Here is an 18,780-nt window from a genome sequence, read left to right on the forward strand (position 1 = left end):
AGTCATTGACCATAATACCAGTTACTCGAAGATTCTTGTTCCTCCTATTTCAACTGTATCTGAAATATTTTGTACGCTTTTACATATGTACTTGAGCAAACATTCATACATCTATAATATATAAATTTTAAAATAAATGTGTTTAAGAAGCGTTATTCGATGTTGTATCTGCATGTTGCATTTGAATCATTGTCCTCGCACGATGGAGTAATCTTTCTTCAGATCCCACGTTACGAGCATCCAACGCGTAATAGTTTTCTATCTATCCAGAGAGGGGTTATTCGCTGATCCACTTTCTTCGAAAACTGTCGTAAACCTGCGCCTTTTGGAGTATTATGGCAAACGTACAACGTGTCTCGTATCGGAATATCGAGAAACAAACCACCGAATAAAAGGAAGGACGACGTTTTCGCGAAAGAAACAAACTTTTACGCGCCTCCCCGAATTTTTCTATCCTGTTTAGTATAACCGGGAACCGAATGTTTCACGGAGATTACCTGTCAAGGCTTGGATCCAGATTACCTGTAGCCGTTTTCCGGCAGTAAGATTTCTTCTGCGAGCTCAGGAGCGCGAGAAAGAATACCTTTGCCATAGAACACCCCTTAAACGCGCCCGTTTCTGTTCTTCTTCTCTCCAAATTTCCCTTTTCTGCGTTGTTGCGAACGCTTTGACTTTGCCACCCTGTAAATAAAGCTGACAGCGATGGGAACGCTAAGCAGAAAACGTCATTATCTTGTATCCGTCAGAGTGGGATGAAGTTTAAGAAGGTTATCGGGATGGAGTCCCGAAGATAAATTACTCATAAATGGTAAACAAATATGATTTCACTCTTTGGTCTAAATACGGATACGTTAATTTGACATGGAACTGCAATGTATTCAGCTCGTACCGAAAGTTTCCGCAGTTTTGAATTGTTCGTTCTACACAAACATAATTTAATATTTAATATTGAAAATTGAGATCGCTGAAATTAATAAACTCTTTAAATCGGATAGGATCATTTTTATTTTTTACCACCGGATACAATATTCGTATCGGATATTTTAACAGATTACAAGCGTGAATATGACATTAGATATTTAAAGCTGAGGTTTCGTAATAATAAAAATATGTAATATCAAACCCAAATATCACAAAAATTACAGAAACTTCCACGATGTGCCAGAATAAGAAGGCAATATTTTTAATCAGACGATAAGAGGATGGTATAGTTTTTGTGAAATTTTGATAATGCAAGCAATTACTGCCTAATCAAGAAACCGTGACGGTAAATTCGAAAAAACACAGAGTATTGCGTACAACTTCACATACACCGTCTTCGTCATAAATGGGCCCTGAGAGTGAAACTGTAGACTTGAGAACTGATCTGTTCAAGTAACTTTGCTCGACTAAAAATTTTGTGGATTGATAATCTTTCTCGTTGAACCGATCATGTTTCTTTTTCTTGTTTTACATCTTCAGAGTGACTTTCCGAGGGGAGACAGTATCAGATTCATTCTTATCTTAGCGCTATGACGGCGAATTAAATTATCATGTAACTAGCGACCACTCGAAGCGCAAAGAAAACAGTCGCTTCTCAAAATCAATCTTCGAGTCATCGAGAGTCGAAAGGCATCAATATATGTATATTTTTGCTTTATTCGAGGATCCGTCGTTTCTTTTAGGAAAAGTTCCTGACGGAACGCAGTTTTGACTATTTCACGAATAAATGGCGGTAAATGATACGTCCGTTCGAATTGCGGAAGTATTTGTAAATTAATCATGGTTACAAAAAATTATACGCGATTAGATATCATGTTAATAAGAGACATCTTTCAAACTGTATTATCAACTGATTTGATAACATATGGATCAGAAATATATAAATAACTCCAACGATCGTAACTATTTTCACAGTTCCTCAGTCAACATGTTCGTCACGCTATCGTTCACATCGAGCATCCTTCTCTTTCTCGTGATGTGAGTACTTAGTTTCTAATTGATCGAATAAAAAAGTATTTACGTGTCAAAGTTTTAACAAATTTCTTTAATTTGATGAAACGAGTAGAAAACTTCTTCGGTGATATCTAACTTTGATAAACGATTTCGATTTTAATTAGAAAGCTTTTTCGCGCAATGCTTACCTATCCGTAAACGTGTTCTTTGCAGCACTGCAAATGGCAATAGTGTAGAGAAGGATGATAAATATCTAACGTTTCCAGCAAATTTTCTCCTGGGAGCTTCGACAGCCGCATACCAAATCGAAGGAGCTTGGAACGTGAGTGGTAGGTCGGTCAAATTCAAATGTCCTGTCTTGGTATTGTAAACTTTTCTAATCATTTTCCTTCTACTTAAAAAATGTAGATAAAGGAGAAAGCGTTTGGGATCGATTCAGTCATTACAACGATGGTCGTATTATTAACGATGAAACTGGCGACGTCGCTGCGGACTCGTATCATAAATACAAGGAAGACGTAAATATACTAAAGAGACTCGGGGTAAATAAATTTTTTTACGGAATAATATTGTTTCTGGACACAGCGGTAACAGTTGTTATCCATGTATGGAATGCGTGTTTGCGAATACATATTGTTAATTCGATTAGAATAATGCTAGAGGAATCGAAACATGTCTACATATATTGTTTGCCAACAGTTCACGTCGTACAGATTCTCCGTGAGTTGGCCCAGAATATTACCGACAGGATTCGCGAATAATGTTAGTCAAGATGGCGTTAATTATTACCACAATCTCATCGACGAGCTATTGGCAAACGGTATCGAGCCACTGTTGACGTTATGTCACTGGGATCATCCTCAAGTTTTGGAAGACGCGAACGGCTGGTTGAATCCGGAAATGGTCGACTGGTTCGGCGATTTCGCCAGGGTTGTGTACAGAGAGTACGGTGCAAAGGTGAAACGGTTCATCACGATAAACGAGATCGGTGCTTTATGCAAGAATGGTTATTCTTACGGGTTCCATGCTCCCGGGAAAAAACTGCACGGTTTCGGCGAGTATCTTTGCGTTCACAACGCATTGAAAGCTCACGCGAGGGCTTACAGAATTTACGAGAGAGAGTTTAAACCGACGTACAAGGGTCAAGTCGGATTCATGATCAACTCGCATGCCTACATGCCTAAAATTCCGGAGGACGCAGTGTCGGCGGAGATCGCTTTTCTGTTCAACTGTGGCTGGACCTTGCATCCGATTTATTCGGAGAAAGGCGATTATCCAGAAATTATGAAGAACATGGTAGCCGCCAAGAGCAAGCAGCAAGGTTACGCTAAATCTCGTTTACCGGAGTTTGAGCCCGAGTGGATAGAGTACATACGGTAATGCGCAATCATAACAAGTGGAGAATTTACCGAGATCGTATTAAATCGAACATTGTTATGTTTTCTTACGATAGGGGAACTTCCGATTTTATGGCGGTAAATCACTATACTTCGAAACTAGTTGAACCTGGAGAGAGGGGGAAGGTACCTTCCCATGACAACGATCAGGGTGTAAAATTATCCGTGGACGATTCTTGGAAATCCTCAGCCTCCGCGTGGTTGAAAGTAAATATTACAATAATTGCTTTGCTTCTGTCATCGAACATTTAATTATCAATTTGTTCAAAGATTCAAGAAAGAATTTCATAGAAGATGGCAGTTGTATGAAAAACCATGTATAAATTAAAATGGATCGATCGTATTTAGCGATTATACTTCGATAATTAAGGTTATTAATGCTTTTATTATGTATGGTAGGTTGTACCACGAGGTTTCCGATACGTTCTTCGTCAGTTGTCATCAAAATATGGAAATCCACCAATGTACATCACCGAAAATGGTTTCTCGGACTTGGGAACCCTCAACGACACCGATAGAGTCGATTACTATCGCGAATATTTGAAACAGATGCTTCTGGCCATACATGTTGATGGCGTAAACGTGCGAGGATACTATCTATGGTCTCTCCTCGATAATTTTGAGTGGGAACGGGGGTACAGGTATGACTCTACGTTCCTATAAATCACTATAATTTAACACTATACCAGTATCTTATAACGTAATATGTTGGCGTAATATTTGAATTTGTAGCGAACATTTCGGCATCGTGTACGTCGATATCAACGATCCAAATAGAAAACGGACCCTGAAGGAGTCTGCTACCTGGTGGCAGCAGGTTGCAACCAATAAGAGCGTAATCCATAAGTAAGTCATTGTGTTTGATCATTGGCAGGACTCGGATGTATGTATACATATATGTACGTATCGCCTTTCAGAAAAAGAAAATCGTAGAACAGTAATTTTCTCTCTAGTATTATCCATCATTTTTATATAAATTTTGTATTCATCGTCAATGAATAATGTAGAAATTAACCGAGGAACGAAAACGATATATCGTAATAATTTATTTAAACGTTATTTTATTCGGTCAACGATACCTGTTATCGGCGTTAATAGCGTTTAGCGTAATTCTTCCGATTTTCGTTCGTTTTTAAACGGAAAACACGTCCAACGATTTTACGAGAGTTCATTCGTTGGGCGTTCAACCGTTCCACGTTTTAACCCCATCCGTATTGGAAGATCGAATTGGCCGAGGGTGAGATAAGGCGTTAGGTACGAAGGGATAGAGATAAGGGGCGGGGTTGGAGTTGTAAATGCCCGAGTGCCTATCTCGTTTGTACAGCTTCCTATGCAGTCGGCAGACAGCAGAAAAAGAAGTGCTTTGGCGAGCAGAATCTCCTGTAATTATCTGGAGGCATTGTGCGTGTAGCTTCGGGGGATGCTCTCGAAAACGTACGAAACAATCGAATACAGATACGCGACGGCGCGGCGTGGCGCGTCGCGGCGGTGTATACGCCTCTTCTCGAACGGCACGATCATTTATAGGGAAGATACGTTTCATTCGTCGATAGTCTAACCGAGAAATGCCGTGCTTCGTACGAATTAACAAAATTTCAAATCATTCCAAGTTCGTTCAATTCGATTTTAGAAAAGAAAACGTTACGTCGTTCCTATTTTACATAAAATACTGCGACACCACTTCTTTCATTAATCTATGGTATTCTTTTTCGGATATTCCGTGAAGAAATATCAATATTTGCATACTTTTAACAGCAGATTTACACAGAGGAGTGCGTCCACAGCCCTAATTGGTCGCAGAATGGCGCGGAGCGTCGCTTGGAATGAAAATCAGCGAGGCCTAAAGGCGGTCTGGAGATATTCAAGAATCCTTGTTCCCTAGAGTAAATATTACGTGTGTATAATATATGCAGAGAGTCCGGAAATCCGTGCTTTGGAATCCCATGCGAGGGATTAGCCATCCACCAGAGCTGAGTAAATTGGGGGGACACCGGCCCGAGGAAGTGACGCTATATCCGGTTAATTTTATTACCGGTGCTGGTGGAAGGAACGAGTAAACGCTTCGAATGACACGAGGCGCAGGAACGAGGACGACATGGACGGACGGACGGACGAAAATAAAGGGGAATTACGGGGAAAGAAAGTACGTCACGATGAATGGTAGGCGCAAGGGATGAAAAGAGATTGTCGCATTAAATATTTCCCGTATACGCTCGTTAATCTCTTTTGTAACGTTTGCAGACTGGATTTTTTACTTGTCTTTGATATCGCGTAACTGTCTCTCGAAGGAATGCTTTGCTCGGCAAATAAAGTTACGTCACTTTTATCTTTCTTATCGCCTCGACGTTCTCTAACACGGAAGTAAGATATTTAACGCGTTATTTAGATACTACTAATCTAGACTTCCGTGTTTAATGTTATTATACCAGTTCTACTGTATTCGGTTGTTATCCAAATAAGAGGATAGTTAACCGAAATAAGATTTACGTCAGGTAAATATTACGATTGTATGGTTTGCTCATGGTGTTACGAACTTCTTTCCTCACACACATTACACGAAGGTGAGTTATTCCTTTGTTTTTTAGATATACGATAAAATTCTCTTTCTCCCCTCCAAAGTGTCGCATTACGTGTACGAAAACGCCGCGTTACAGAGTTCTGCGGTTCCATAGAAATTCGGAATTTATTATTCTCTTTAAAGTGTAAAGCACCGTGAGAAGTCTTTTCCGTAAGAATCGTTCTCCCCTCGTTATCTCACGAGCCCGTAATAATCGGCGATTCGATAAACGCGAAGAGACAGCATCCACATGGAAAGACAGTCCTTTGTGCCGGTATGAAAAGCTCGGTAAAGTGTGCATCAGAAACCGAAGAACGTCGGAGAACAGAAAGAAAGAGCGGAAAATCCTCGAGACGTCGACGGTGTAATTGTAAAAGTTCGCGGTGACGATGTACGAAACAATAACTGCCGGCAAATCATATGAAACAATGGCGGGGCAGATTGTATCTTCCCTTCCTCGCCCCCATCTTCTTTTCCCTCGGCTTTTCTGTCCCCCGTTACTCGAGCCGGGTTCGACGCGTTTCTGACAAACAGCTTCGCGTCACTATCGTTCTATAACATCGTGATTCTTAAAGGCGTTTGCCTTTGCCGGATCGAAAGGAGCTTGAAACCGTCGGGAATGAAGGAGGCAAAGGGAGATGGCGCGTTATCAAGCTGAGAAACAAAGAAACTCCCTGTAGCATCAGCTCCGAGAACTGAAAGAAAGCACTTGGAGAAAAGGAAATCTCCTCCTCTATCGTTTTCTGATAATCTTCTCGGTACGTCGCGATGAAAAGGGTTTTGATTCCGTCCGATTGTGACCTGGCTGAGACCAGAGGACTGGGAAGTATCGGGAAATGTTAAAGCGACCGGTGATAGTGGAAATTAAATGCTCCTTCTTGTCGAAATTCACACTCTATCGTATCAGTAGTTTACATTTTCGAACAGGCCGAAGACTAGCAGAGCCAAATTTAAATACTTTGGCTGCAATGAAACGATATCGAAACATTGCTTAAAATATATAAATTGAAATTAATTTTTAATATATCGATCTAACGTTAACTGGTCGACTCGTTTTCTGCTTATCGTTGCTTATATGCGTAAGTACGCGAGAAATTTTATGATTAAACCGAGTGCATTTGAAACCGCTATGCACGTAACGATTGTTAAAAATATCACAATGTCCATGTCAAATCGTTGATACCAAGGTACCCAAACCAAGTCTGTATGAAGGTGCTTAGCGCCTTTGTGACGGATCACAAATTCCGTCCACCAAGCAAGGTGCTTCACCAAATCGTAGGGCTGATCCTGAACGAAACTTCGGATTTCAAGCATTCTTTCTTTGTACCTGAAAAAAACAAACAAAATCATCGTAAGAGAGAACTTCTATCATTCGTATTTATAAAAGTTCATTTTGTTGCCTGTATCGTATAGCATTTAATACTGTTATAGTACTTAATTTTTGTTCGTTATGATATCCTGAATAGCAGATTCCAATTCATTCTTCGTCAAAGTCACAAGTTCTAAATATTTCCCAACACCAAGGGCTTCCATCCTCTGCACTTGATAGTCTTGATCCCCTAACACTGGGAACCCTAGTAAAGGTACCGCGAAATGAACAGCCTCTTGACTGCTTTGGACGCCTCCTTGGTACATAAACAGCTTGATATTTGGTTGCGCTGTATCAGAACAGACATTCATTGACAATCACAGATCGTAAACATCCGATAAAAGCTACAGCTGTACCGAGAATAGTTTGTTGAGGGAACCATGTTGCGGTAAAAATATTGTCAGCTTTTCCTGGAAGTTCCTTCTCTATTTTCCACAAGATTGTGTACGGCAACTTGGCGAATACATCCAAAAACATTTCTATAGTTTCGTTAGGCATAGACGAGCTTAGTGCATTGGTACCAAGGTTGAAGTAGATAAAGCCATTTTTTGCGCCTTCTACGAAACGTTTCATGTCCTGCGACCAAAAGTATCGGCATAATTGTACAAGTTTATCCGACGAAGGATGCTGGAATATACCTTTGGTAGTGGAACAGTCTTGTTAGAAATGTGGAACGAAGTGAATGTTAGCAAATTCGGAAGTTTTAGCTTGGCAGGCGTTAGAACTTGGTCATGATTGACAAATATAACGCTGATGTTCTTCATTATGTTTATCAGAGGCGGTATATTGGCTCCGAAATACTTTTCAGCGATCATCTGTTGATAGGGGAACAAGTCACGATAAATTACGTATATGAAGCGCCACAAAGTGTAAAAGTTTTGTATTCTTTTCCAGAATGATAAGTTTGATCCTGTGTTCCTTCCGTTTTCCCAGGTGGATTCATGCGAAGGCAGTATAAGTCCACCTAGTGCGTGCTCCTCGATGGAAGATAACGACAATGAGCTCAAACCTACGATAACGTAAAGCATACTGACTCGAACGAGAGGTGATAGTGTAACAGCAAGGAATACCTATTAGAGGAGCATTAAATCTGTGGGCGAATGCTAATAGCGATGAAACGGTAAATAGTTCCACTATAACCACATCGAAAGTTGCGTTACTGCAAGGATCGTATAGCTCTTTCATCTGTTGATTAGTGAATACGGCCTCTACAAATATCTCGCTAAATTTGCATGCGTTTTCGTGAATAAACTTTAACCAAGGCACCCCTTCGAATCGTTGACGAACGTAATCGTTATCTTTTATGTAACCGTAAGAGTCTTTGATATGGATCTGGGTTATGTTCGTCACGTTTAAGATGGGTATAGGATTCGTAGTGGCGAGCACAATTTCATGACCACGTCTGTTCAATTCCAACCATAATTTTGTGTACGGGATGTGATGACTATAGAAGGGCGTCGGAATTATCACTAGGATCCTTGTACATTCGAGCTTCGTCACGAAACACAGGCCATATACGATCATCGGTATAGTCACGTTAACGAACTTCATGATGCGGCGTTAAAAAGAACCGTTATTAAAATTATCAACGAAACTACCGAAGGTATGAACGATTTGTCTTTACGTTAACAGTAAACTGTAGAGAGAATGACTGATACAATCGTTATCGACGAAAGATTTCCAATTTTTTTTTACATTCTAATTACTTATTATAAATGTAGAATTTCAAATCTATTTCTGTACGATGTTGACCTCGTTAAAATTCACGCGATTATCATAAAATGATTAATGAATGAGACCGTCAATATATTTAGATATATGTGACATTTAAGGAGGGACAATTCTGTAAAAATTAACTACAAAACAATTTATTGCATTTGAAAAAACGATAGGAAAATTGCTATGCGAACAGACGTTTTATTAGTATTTCAAAGGCAAATGTAAAATTTATTTGCCGTATACCTTTGAAATTCGTAATGAACATTGGAACCTAGGTATCGCGTAACGATAACATTTATACATGCATACGTATCGATAGAAATTTGTTTGGCATGCACGTTTCAAATGGTAACCATAATGCACATTGAATTGTTGAATTATGCAAAACTATTCGAGCATATATTATATTATATGTTAAAGCTTTCAAAATTTCAGAATACATGGCACCTGGATCGATTAGAGGGTTGATTTATTTCTTAGATACATAGATTATGACTGTTGTGTGATGAATTTTCCAACTTATTCTTCGTTAAAGTCACAATTTCGAAATACTTCCACATGCCAATAGTGGTCAGGATCGATGATAGGAAGATTCGAATGCGTAGCTGTTTCTTATTTCTCCACTTTGCCTATTCTTTATTTTAAAAACAGAGAGAACGGACATGACGGGAAACCGTTCCTTTCTGGGCATGGAGACCAGTTGGCTTGGCTTTACCAGCCAACACGGAAAGACTTTCAACGTACAAGAATACTTAACGAACAGAGTGATTGAGATACAGCAACGTTGAGAGAATTTTCATCTACTTTACATTCGACTGTTGGTAGTTGAGACCGATGGGATACGGTATTGAATTTTACTAGAAAATGAACATTTTGGTTTCTATATTTTCCTCAGAACGTTATCGGAGTCTTATCGATTAGCATATGCATTTGGAAGTAATAAGTATCGTACTATCTTGAAAAATAATTGAAATCATCGATCTTTTAGAAAATAAGTCTCGAGCATTTACCTTCAGACCAACGAACGAGTATTTTCCAATTTCCAATCATGTACTGCAAAGTTGTGCAAGTGAAAACATAAAATGAAACTAGATTACGACAATAGAATTTTTTTGAAGAAAATTTATGAAAGGACTTTTCTAGAAAATGTTGACAGGTAACGGAACCTTCCTATCAATCGCTCAACTTGAAGAGTAAATGAAATTGAACACTTTGCATTCAAAGTACACTTTGAGCCACAGACATTTTATTTCTGAGATTATTCCATTTAGTTGTTGGGCACATTTGCTTAAGTGAAAACATTGTTTTTTTTATACTTTCATATTACATTTTATACATAGAATACACGTACGTATTGTTGAAGAAATCATTACATTCTGGTTAGTATATTACAAATCAATATACACATAACTATTTCACTGACGTAAATTAATCGTACACTCTTTGATCTGTCGTCAAGTGATTAACTTGTTTTCTGCTTCAGATGTACAGAATTAATTCGTCTTTGTTTACAAGTACGCAAAATTAATTTAATGATAAGTCTGAATGTATATGAAACTAATATGTAGGTTAATATCGTGAAAGATATCACAATGTCCATGTCGTTCCGTTGGTACCAAGGTTGACTGATCACGGTGGAACGAAGATGCGGAGCCCCTTTGTAACGAATCACAAATTCTGTCCACCAAGCAAGGTATTTCGCGTAATCGTATGGCGTGTCTTTAGTGAGATCTCGGAGTTTCAACATGTTCTGTTTGTACCTAGGATAGTCACAGCAAAATTGCCACGAAAAAACAAATATACATATAGCAGATGCCAATAATAAGAAAAGCAGCGTATTGCATTTCTTCAGCCATTTTCTGTTCAAGAATAACATATACTTACTCTTTGTTACTTATGATCTCTCGAATGGCGCTTTCGAACTCATTACTATCCACAGTAGTGATCTCTAAACATTTTCCAACACCGAGTTTTACCATTCTTCTCACTTGATAGTCCTGGTCCGCCATCACCGGAAACCCTAACACAGGTACTGCAAAATGTATAGTTTCCTCGGTACTTTGTATACCTCCTTGGTAGACGAAGAGCTTGATGTTCGGGTGTGCTGTGCAACAAAATTATTAATGCTGTTGGAAATGAAATGTAATTTAACTCACGCGTGTAACAAATAGTATATGCGCGCAAGTCGCTAGAATAAAATAAAAGTATTGATAAATGTAGGTATATGTATGTATAATAGAATGTGAAGAAAGCAATAGACATCCCATCTTTATTGTACCAAGAATAGTTTGTTGAGGAAACCAAGGCGCGGCGAAGACATTATCTGGCTTCTCCGGGAATTCCATTTCGAACTTCCATACCACTCTGTATGGCAACTTGGCGAACACATCGCGGAAAATTCGTATAGTTTCGTTAGGTAGAGACGCGGACCGTACATTGGTGCCGAGGTTGAAGTAAATGAAACCATTTTTCGCGTTGTCCACGAAATGTTTTAAATCCTGCGATCAGAATAAACAATTATCGAGATGTACAGAATAATATCTTTATAGTTGCTAGATGGAATATACCTTCGGCAGGGGTGTCGGGTTCTCCGAAATCTGTAACGTGGAGAACGTGATGTGGTTCTGTGATTTCAATCGAGCGGGCGAAACAAATTCATCGTTGTTGATGAACACGAGGGTGATGTTTCTTATTATTTCGATCAAAGGTGGTATGCTTTTGCCGAAGTATTTCTCGACCATCGAATGCTGACGAGAAATTGTCTCCTGGTAACAGATGTACAAGTGACGCCATAAGCCCACGAAATTTTTCACTCTGTCCCAGAATGTTGGATCCGTTCCGGTATAGACGTTTTCCCATGTAGATTCGTGAGAAGGCAACACAAGCCCACCTAAGATGTACTCTTGAAAAGCGGGTAATCCGAAGGAGCTCAACCCTACGGTCAGATAAAGAATACCAAACTAAAGACACCATCGAACGACGATGTTTTAGAATTTTAAAGTAGACAGACGTATTAAAACGACTAACAAACTTTGGTAAGGATCGTACAAAAATCTAAACTCAAGTTTAATACCTATAAGAGGCGCGTTAAATCGATGAGCGAGTGCACAAGCACCAGGCGTGAAAAGCATCTCTGTCATAACCACGTCGAACGTCGCGTTGCTATTGGGCGAGTACAACTCTTTTGCCATTGGATGTTCAAACGTGTTTTTTAAAAAACCATCACCCAGCACCCGTATGTTTGTTTCTAGAAATGTTAGCCATGATATCCCTTCGTAACGGTAACGAATAAAGTCTAGATCTTTCATCAACTCGTAACTCTTTTCAATATTGATCTGAGTAATATTCGTCACATCCAAATCGCGAATGTAATTCGTGGTGATGAATACAATCTCGTGGCCACGTTTGTTCAGTTCCAGAAATAATCGGTTATACGTGATTTGATGACTGTAGGATGGCGTCGCGATAACTACCAGAATTCTAGCGCATTCAAAACGTTTAAGGATACAAAAAATACACAAAATCGAGATTATGACGAACTTCATATTGATACGACGAAACGAACCGTCACTAAAGTCGATCATAAAACTACTAAAATAAGAGATTGCAATTGCATTACCGATATGATTACCAAGCTGTGGGCGTTATCGCCTAAATTACTATGTGCATACATATTGTTGATTGTCAGAAGTAATATAGAGACAAAATAAATTTTTCAGTCATCGATCCACAGAAAAAAGAAACAGGAATTCGTAACAGGAGAATATAGAAGTTAAATTTTTTCAGAAATATTAATATCAAAAGCATATCAATAGAATATTTTCAGTCCATTACAATGCTACATCATTTACATAATGAATAACTCGGTTGTACATCTTTTATTTTGTTGGAATCCGGGTGATCAAGTAATGCTCTGTTTTTATTATAACAGTTTATTCATTTACGTTGACTTCTTGCGCAACTGAAAGCTGTCTCATTACTACTGTTACACATATGTATACATATTTACCATTGGATAGGAATTTCATTCGGTGATAAAAAAAATAAATCCAAGAGGCAGAATTTCGTTGGCCTTACACGCAAGCTCGACTGCTCGAAATCGATTTTTTGGCAGACGCTAATATCGTCGAACGGACGGGAAATTTAATTTCACGCCGCGAGTGAAATGGCCTCGGCGAAAGGGAGGATATTTCGAAAAGGACGGAGAAAAAGTTGGAGCAGTTTTCACGAACATCAGAAGGAATTTGGTCGTTTCGTGCGAACCGGTATTCCGGTGCGCAGCCTTTTCGAATTCATTTGCCGCTTAAAATTGCGCAGGAAATCTGCGCACGGATCCGCTCCCGGATTGGAAAGCCATTCGCAGCTCGGCTGTGCGATAATTCGACTACTCCATTACGGCGTGTTCCGTCCGTGTACCTTTCAATTCGGTGCACGGTTTCGCGAAAACGGGCGAGAGAACGGAGGGTAGAAAGGGGTTTCGCGATCCCACGCACACGCGACGCGTCGTTTGCCCGCGGGCTCATCAACATGTACGAGACAGTTTCGATAGTTTCAAATAAATACAATTCCGAAAGGAATGTTGCGACTTTGTACCAGTCACCGGCATATGTATAATATAATGCGTTCGATCGATACAACATTGAAACTCTAGACAAACAAATCGATACACGAGATACTTATTTCGTTTATTTGATGTTAATAGCCAGCGGGTGATTAGAGAAATGATTACTTGCAACGTCGTAACTAATTCGTAGCGATGGTTTTGATCCTCGTGGGTCTTATCGAGGAGATCGCCTCGCGAACGACCGATAGAGACAGCTCGATGGGATGACGATGGAAAGACGAGCGGATTAACGGAACGAAAATCGATGGCACGGGGGTTATCAGGATGGGAAGCGTGACAAGGGAGGGGTGTAAAAAGTGTGAGAAAAAGGAACGAGGCTCGAAAGCTCTGTAAGTACCGGTAGTCGAGGAGGCTTCCAGAAGTTAGATCCCAAGGAGCAGAATCGGGTTGAAAAAGTGTTTAGAGTCACGGGTTATGCTCGGCTGCTCTGGCAAATGAGATTGAGTGAAAACTCCTAGCGAACCATTCCAACCAATCCACCCGCTGGAATGTATCACTTCGGCGTAGACGCGCGTGATTAATGGCTTTCCCATGGAAAAGAATCTCGTTTACGTTGGGAGAAAAGTACCACGAAGCCCCAAGGTACCGGGTTACAATTGATTCAACCTATTCGAATGTGTGTTTTCCTTCAGTCAGCGGAAGACTTTCGTCAGAAAGCGCAACAACTTGTTCCGAGAGGTGGAAAATCGCAACATATCAACGCGTTCTTGACAGTTTAATTCGCATTGCTCTTCTTCTGGTCGGGGGTATCGTTACTGTTGCGAACGTTACGACCATTCCTCGTTTTACATTTTATGTATGAAATTCTCGTTATCTTGTTGACAAGTTTGATGGGATATTGATTTTTGGTATTTCAAGTTTTTCGAGTTTCAATTTCCTGAACAGCACCGAATTACATGCGCTTGAAACGTTTACGTAGCTTCGAATGAACCAGTAAAACTAAAAAGCGATTTTAAAATGCTCAAAAGTCTTTTACTTTCTCCATAATATTTTCATTTACGCCGTTAGCGATTCTGCAGGTTCTTTGCTGTATCCAGTGAACCCCGTAACACACCGTATAAGAAGAATCTGTTCTGATAGCAAGTCCCAGCGAAGACCCGAGTCCCGGATCGTCGCGTTAAAAAATTTACGAGATATCTTCCGTTGCAATATTAATCCCTCAATTTCGTAGACGCGGCGCAGAGCCGTGGCCAAGTACTACGCAACTCAATTATCAGCGTAGCGCAACGCCAAAAAGTCTTCGCCTCGTCATTGATCAAATAAAAGTTTCACGCGCAAAAACGGTTGATAAAGAGGCAACGGCGGCCTTAGGAAAAGACTGGAGCGAGATGCGCCGACGGGGGCTGAGGATAAAATAAGTCGAAACCGGGCGTGCATCCGTACACAAGAAGCCGGCTGAAACAGCGAAGGGATCAAAGTATTGGTGAACATGATAGAGGAGCGTGTCCCGGAGAAGCAGAGAGCCAAGGCTAGCTCGTTGCTCACTCAAGAGACGAAGATGAATGGCATCAGCTTGAATCCCGACAGAATCCATCCACCTCCGACTTACCAGCCTGCAGGAGTCATCTTCTTCTTCTTCTACTCTTCTCCTTCCTCGCTCGTTACGATTAACTTCACCTGGGAATTTTCAGTTCGATTTTTGCTAGCCACATCGAGCGATCATTCCACGAATTAAGATAACATGTTTCGACGAGGCTCGCGTACGCGTTAAACTTGTCTTGTCAAACTTGCAGGAAAAGTAATTTATAAACTCCTAAATCCAGTACACCCTGCTGCATTTACCGTTCGTTTCACTACTCTCTACCTTGCACCGTTTACAAATTTTTAAACTGGAAATCACTTGAGATCAATTTAAAGCGAAAGGTCTGAGAAGACTGCACGGGAACGCAAACATTGAAAATATTTAAATAAAATTAGGAATTGTGAAATAGCTCGCATACGCGATACGCCGAGATTTTCGTAAAATGCCTTCGAATTGGATTCGTTCGACATTTTCCAGCGAAAGTATGTCCGAGCGAACTATCAGAAAGAATTTCTCTGGAACGCTTCCCTGGAATTTACTTGGAGGAAAAATTGGAAAGATGTTCAGTTGATCGGGGAATGCAAATCTCGGGGGCTTTTAATTAGCTGCCCGTCCCCGTTTAAATGCAGCCTAACTTGTTCCGCGACAGGTTCTGAGATTCAAGTCGAAATTGAATTTCGCCCAAGAATGAGAAGAGTTCTTCGTGAAATCGAATGAGGGGCCAGATCTCCTGACACCTCGTTAGTTGGAAAATTTCATTGAATATCAACTACGACGAGAACGTTCGCCCTCGATGTCACGTTATCTTCCCCCGTAAAAAATGGCACAATTTATATTAATATAATCCCAAGTTACCCAACTGCTGTCGATTCTACGAAATCGTATTTTTTTTTTTTTGTTCGTTTAAAATACCCTCGTAGAAAAATGTCTAGTTAGCCGATGGAAAGCCACAGGGTAGAGAATTTTTTAACGTACAGCCGAAAGACCATAAAATTTCCTCTATTTTCCGTGATGTTTGAAATCTGTTGCCTTACAGTTTTATACCATTTTTATTTATATTTAATTTATATTTCAAACGTGTCTTGCTAACTGTTTTCTAAATGTATAATGTGATACGTTCATCCGCAGACCTGGATACACCGTGATACATCTAGCAACCATGCATGATATGTAGCCGAAATGAACCAATCCTTCCGCGTCTCATAAAGACTGATGGCAGTATAAAAAGATTTGAGAGGCAAAAGTGCAGCTTTTTATCGCGGAAAACTACCCCAATGTGGGATCTCTGTCAAATAAGTTTAGTGTCTTGCCCGTGTGTAGCGAGAGTCGAGCAGATTTCTGAAAATGGCGCGGGGAAGGGATGCCGGATAACAAGGAGGAACAGAGTCGTATATGGTCTACGACAACATGATCGAAGAGAAACGAGATGATTCTCGAGGGAGACGCTCGGTCGAATCAGTTTCCGCTGCCTTTTATTATATTGCCCTTCACCGCAACGGCAAATACGATAATATTCTTGATTGTCTAGGGTTTCCGAAGGAGATTTTTCATTGTTTATTCAATATTCTTGAAAGCTCGCCAAAGTAAAACTTATTTTCCCAGTAAGTGACGTTTTCTGTAATTTCGAAAGATTTTCAAAGCAAAATAGTACGGTCACTCTTGCAGAATTTGAAGTTTTCAAAGCCTTTGAGGATTTAGCTCCAAAGTAGCGCAAATTATTTATGCTTCTCTCAGTTATAGTATGGGAACACGATTAAAATGATGTATTCCAAACGTTAATTGTTTCACATTTTTATTGTACATATTATAACTATGGAGAGTCATATAACCAGGTGATTTAAATGTCGCATTAATAAATTTAATTAACTCCACTGTATTTGTTCGATAAAATTAAATAATACACGGTTCCCTTATCAGGTTAATTAATATGTTCAAACAAATAACAGTTTATCCGAATAACTGTTTATCGAATACATGTTACAAATAAATTGTTGCACAGAGTTTCTATACTTTATCTATTATTAAAACAACATTCTGTACCTTTTGCCTTGTTCTTGCAATTACCGTTAATATCATCTTGTAGACCGTCGGTAAAAATAGTATCTAATCGCGAGATTCCACTTACAGCACTTTAAACGAGCTGAGATCGATACCTCGAGAGATACGGTGATGCCCACCGGGCCGGTTTCCTCAGAATCCAATCAAGCTTTAAGGGGTTTCGACGTGACAATTCCGGAGATTGTACCATGGTAATTTCAATTCGTCGCTTCAAATCCTCGATCGTAACGAATCTTCGCGTTTAATTGTTAATCGTGTCGATATCGTGTCAGAATCTCATTTTACATGGAACAGAGCGAATGTTCCATCAACTGTTCGCTTGATAATCATGAAAATACGCACCAACTTCGACATTACGTAGTAGTTAATGCAAATAATGAAGAAGTTAATTAAAATATTAATTAAATATTATTATTTATAATTGAAAGCAAACGTCAAGGTATATTTAACAACGTGTACCGTTATAAATTCGAGTAAATAAAATGAATTATTCAAACTTCTTTCCTATTGTACGAATAATTGTTCAATGAGCATAAATGGAATCAATGGAAACTATTCCTTTTTCATCCCTTTGCTTTCCCTTCCATTTTCTTCCTTTTAGTCTTTTATTTCTACTTTCTTCTTTGATCAATTTGCAGGTGCATATATTTAATTGGATCATTAATTCGTTCTCTTCGAATGATTTCGTTTGTGATTATCGAATTCATCTGTATGACTACTTTTCAGATTCATATCACCGGGATCACTTTGTAATCAGAAAAAGGTGGAGGTTGTCTGGTAATCGAAGAAAGATACGAATCGGTTGCTGAGTAGAAACCGATGCGAATAACATAGTAATCGCGAAGTGATACAAATCACTTAGCAAGCGGAAAGGACGGATGTTCGCACATTTTACCGTGACGTTCGATAGTCGGAATTATCGACGATGTACGTCATGAAACAGGACGAACTAAGTTCCCCGATAAAATCTCCGGAATCCTTGCCAGAAATGAGGCCATTCGAGTGGAATCGAACTTCTGTATCTCCTGATTTCCTTACGCGATTTATTTCCTCGATTTCTCGCAAAAGAATGGAATGTGTGTTTCACTGTTCTCTATTATCTCCTTTGCGACGCCGAATATCGCGGGCTGTGAACCGATAGAACCGTTACCGTCGAGTGTCCAGGAATCGTTCAATTTCATAACTCAATCGTTACCGTTCGTGCGCGAAGCTACTTTCAATGAATCGGATAAAATCAAGTCCCACGCTTTAACCGTAACTTTCTCTACCTTTAAAATATCGTATATTACAGTAGATATACTTTACAAAATCTGTACAATTAAACAGTTTCTTCTAGTAAAACTCGACCGTCTAAATTCACAGTAACGACGAATAAACAAAGGTGTGTAGGATGTAAACTGAATGTAACAAAAGATACATAGCCCAGGTGGATAGTGGATAAGAATGAAAAACACCATCAGAAGTTAAGATTATAGTATACACCGGGTAGATACTATGTTTCCATTCAACAGAGTTACTGTCACGGAGGGCCATTGGAAGCGAAACCTGCATATGCGCTTTCAACTGCATTCGCATGATGCCAAGCTATTTGCTAAACTT

At 39.6% G+C, this 18,780-nt stretch overlaps 3 protein-coding genes across 5 annotated transcripts; 1 reads left to right on the forward strand and 2 right to left on the reverse strand.

Moving 5' to 3' along the window:
* The first annotated feature begins 1,900 nt into the window (after positions 1–1,900).
* On the forward strand, positions 1,901–5,658 carry LOC122399311 (myrosinase 1-like). Of its 2 annotated transcripts, none has more exons than XM_043399905.1 (8): positions 1,901–1,959; positions 2,149–2,264; positions 2,344–2,477; positions 2,635–3,311; positions 3,389–3,539; positions 3,732–3,973; positions 4,065–4,178; positions 5,088–5,658. In XM_043399905.1, exons 1-8 carry the CDS (start codon positions 1,910–1,912, stop codon positions 5,212–5,214), a joined length of 1,611 nt encoding a protein of 536 aa, XP_043255840.1. In that variant the 5' UTR covers positions 1,901–1,909; the 3' UTR covers positions 5,215–5,658. The 2 variants fall into 2 exon arrangements, with proteins under 2 accessions (XP_043255840.1, XP_043255842.1); XM_043399907.1 differs by having other exon boundaries at positions 5,091–5,658.
* Positions 5,659–6,908: 1,250 nt separating this feature from the next.
* Positions 6,909–9,011, reverse strand: LOC122399384 (UDP-glucosyltransferase 2-like). The gene is made up of 5 exons (XM_043400034.1): positions 8,329–9,011; positions 7,897–8,267; positions 7,615–7,834; positions 7,331–7,547; positions 6,909–7,219 (listed from the first exon to the last, which is right to left on the reverse strand). The coding sequence occupies exons 1-5, from the start codon at positions 8,807–8,809 to the stop codon at positions 6,961–6,963; spliced, it is 1,548 nt and encodes a 515-aa protein (XP_043255969.1). The 5' UTR covers positions 8,810–9,011; the 3' UTR covers positions 6,909–6,960.
* Positions 9,012–10,431: 1,420 nt separating this feature from the next.
* Positions 10,432–12,541, reverse strand: LOC122399299 (UDP-glucosyltransferase 2-like). Of its 2 annotated transcripts, none has more exons than XM_043399887.1 (5): positions 12,051–12,541; positions 11,545–11,912; positions 11,256–11,475; positions 10,862–11,081; positions 10,432–10,737 (listed from the first exon to the last, which is right to left on the reverse strand). In XM_043399887.1, the coding sequence occupies exons 1-5, from the start codon at positions 12,520–12,522 to the stop codon at positions 10,440–10,442; spliced, it is 1,578 nt and encodes a 525-aa protein (XP_043255822.1). In that variant the 5' UTR covers positions 12,523–12,541; the 3' UTR covers positions 10,432–10,439. The 2 variants fall into 2 exon arrangements, with proteins under 2 accessions (XP_043255822.1, XP_043255823.1); XM_043399888.1 differs by having other exon boundaries at positions 10,678–10,727.
* Between the last annotated feature and the right edge of the window lie 6,239 nt (positions 12,542–18,780).

Source organism: Colletes gigas, unplaced genomic scaffold (genome assembly GCF_013123115.1).
Source record: "Colletes gigas isolate AHSC1104 unplaced genomic scaffold, ASM1312311v1 Colletes_gigas_Sc00013, whole genome shotgun sequence".
Lineage (NCBI taxonomy): Eukaryota > Metazoa > Arthropoda > Insecta > Hymenoptera > Colletidae > Colletes > Colletes gigas.